The sequence below is a fragment of the Akebia trifoliata genome, unplaced genomic scaffold (assembly GCF_017979445.1).
Source record: "Akebia trifoliata isolate Shusen 1 unplaced genomic scaffold, ASM1797944v1 Contig01213, whole genome shotgun sequence".
NCBI lineage: Eukaryota > Viridiplantae > Streptophyta > Magnoliopsida > Ranunculales > Lardizabalaceae > Akebia > Akebia trifoliata.
In genome coordinates, this window is record NW_028237599.1 from 10,461 (window position 1) to 13,142 (window position 2,682).

The 2,682-nt window shown below is 38.3% G+C and overlaps 1 protein-coding gene across 1 annotated transcript; it reads right to left on the minus strand.

Moving 5' to 3' along the window:
• Positions 1-704: 704 nt before the first annotated feature.
• LOC147380619 (RNA demethylase ALKBH10B-like) lies at positions 705-2,673 on the minus strand. Its single transcript, XM_086431450.1, has 3 exons — positions 2,270-2,673; positions 2,031-2,148; positions 705-1,132 (listed from the first exon to the last, which is right to left on the minus strand). The coding sequence occupies exons 1-3, from the start codon at positions 2,312-2,314 to the stop codon at positions 1,056-1,058; spliced, it is 240 nt and encodes a 79-aa protein (XP_086287576.1). The 5' UTR covers positions 2,315-2,673; the 3' UTR covers positions 705-1,055.
• Between the last annotated feature and the right edge of the window lie 9 nt (positions 2,674-2,682).

The following is a 2,682-nucleotide window of genomic DNA, read 5'->3' on the forward strand; positions in this document are numbered from 1 at the left end:
ATAGTCCCACATTGCTTGGGCACTATCGGAAGGTGCAATGTATAAAGTGGGGGCAACCCTCTCCTTGCAAGTTGGTTTTGACGTAGAAAGTCTTTTGAAGGACATGAGGTTTGGGAAGGTGTTCACCCCCTAAGCCGACGGTAGGATTATTAATGGGCGGGTTCAGGCAGGCTTGGACAGGGTTGAGCCCTACCATGGTCCTAAAGAAGCAACCTGCAGCTCAATACCCTTATTGTGGGACCCAAGTCGGTAAAAGCCCAAACCTAACCCTGACAGGCTTGGGTTGTTTTTGGGTTTTATTAAAAAGTAAATTCATTTACTTTCCAATATCAAGGCCCTAATCTTTAATTTTTTGGGATGGGCTAGATTAATGGGCCATCTGACCCAATAGACAACTCCACGTAGAAAATTGGTCTTCTTCCTTAATCATGCATCCTCTATATCAACTCTACAATAAATGCATGGCAGAACAGCTATGCATGCCTCTTTAAAAGTTCACAGAAACGAACTTCAACAGTGGAAGGCATCGATGTTTAGAATTTTTGGCTCGGATTAGCCTGAGTTAGGTAATTTTGGATGGGTTGGACGATTGACTTGTTTAATATCCCTAATTTTATTTTAATAAATAAATAAATTTTAAATAAATAAAAAAAATACAACATAAAAAATAAAATCACATACAACCTCCTGATCGATCATGAGAGAATATTTAGACAAACCATACTTAATCAAAGTCCATGAAACAAAAAAAATAAAACATACAATACCGTAATTAATAGTAAATAACAGTAGGCTACAAGGGGAATTGGACATGGGTCGTTTCCTTCTCTTCTTCATGGCCGAGCTGCTGGACTACCAGATTTCTCTATGCACATCAACAAATTTTTTCTTCCACTTCCGTACACTCTTCCTCCATCAAAGTATCCTTGATTTCTTCAATCTTAACCTCCTCTTTCACCTCTCTCACATTCATCTAATTCCCCTTTAAGTCTCTTCATTATTAATGATATAAAATACAGTAATTAATACTAACTAACAGAAAGTTACAAGGGGAATTAGACATGGGAATTGGACTGATGCAGCTGCAGCTGGTGGACTAGCAGTAATAGTAGTAGTGTTGTTGTGAGTCCCTCTGCAGTAGTAATTAGTGATGAATAAAGAAAACAAAGAAAGGGCACAATTGACCCGAGAGAAGCACTTTATAAATATAATGGGAGGAAATGGGATCTCTATGGTAATAAAGAAACTAAGCACTGCAAATACAAATCCCATTTGTTTAAGAAATTTGTGTTAGTAGCAGTAGTAGTTGTGGAGGGAATCACCAATCAAGGTTAGCGGAGAAGGAGAGTAAAAGGGTGATGGAAAGGAAGTAGAAGGAAAAAGGAACGTGTGGTCGAATTTGGAAATATATGGCTAGAAGAGCAATGGCAGCCGGATGGTAGGAAACCAGTATTTGCTTTCCCTACAAGTCATGTTGAATATGATGATGATTGGTAGGCTGATTATCTTGATGAGGATGATAATGATCTCCCATAGGCTGAACGTAGTTAGCAAGAGAGGTTATTGACACAAAGGTACTAATGTAGTGCAGGAATGCTACTACTTTATCGGTAGAGAGAGATATGAGCTTTGCCATTCTCATTCTTTATGAGAGCTAAAGGAAACTCTCAGAGGGTTTTAAAGAAAAATTGAAGAAGAAGAAGAAGAGTTCTGTAGATTCGAACCCACCTCCTCCTTCTTCTTCTTCAATTGTTCTTTAAAACCCTCTGAGAGTTTCCTTTAGCTCTCACAAAGAATGAGAATGGCAAACCTCATATCTCTCTGTACCGATAAAGTAGTAGCATTCCTGCACTACATTAGTACCTTTGTGTCAATAACCTCTCTTGTTAACTACGTTCAGCCTCTGGGAGATCATTATCATCCTCATCAAGATAATCAGCCTACCAATCATCATCATATTCAACAAGACTCGTAGGGAAAGCAAATACTGTTTATATAAGATCTGAGGAGACTGATAAGAGGGAACCCACCTGAGAGTTTCCCACTGCGACCAGCAAGAAAAAGTTCATCGATAAACTCTGTGAGCCTGGAGAGTTCTGAATCAGTGAAGATATCCTCATATAGCCTTAGACCTTTCATGACGTTAACCTACCGGGCATAGTTAGCTGTTGATTACAACGAATAGGCTGCTTTTGTTTAGTTATTATCATAATCATCTAACTTCTATTCTGTCATCTCTTGTCTTTAATAACAAAAAGATCGAACTCGCCATATGCCCTTTCACTGGCTCCTTGGCTATGAAACCTTTAATCATCTTAATCTGGGCTCAGCGTGTCTCGCAGTCCTCATGGTTGGAGCAAATCTGAATGTTTTCCAGGGGAAACTGTCATTCTTGAAATCCTACCGATTGAAACATTAAAAAAAAAAAAAAAAAACCAGCAAACAAAAGGGTTCGTCACTATCTTATATACACACAACAGATAAGCAAAAAACTATGGAAGGAGAGCTCAAACTTTAAAACATGTGGATCGGGTTCTGCTCAATTTTGCTCAGGAAATTTGACAAGATTGACTTAGCAAGCCATGATTCATTCTAAGAATCTAAATTATCTGGATGAGATAGATTTCTAAATCATTATCAAAACCGTATCTATAAAACACTCAATTTTAGGCCAGTTTTATT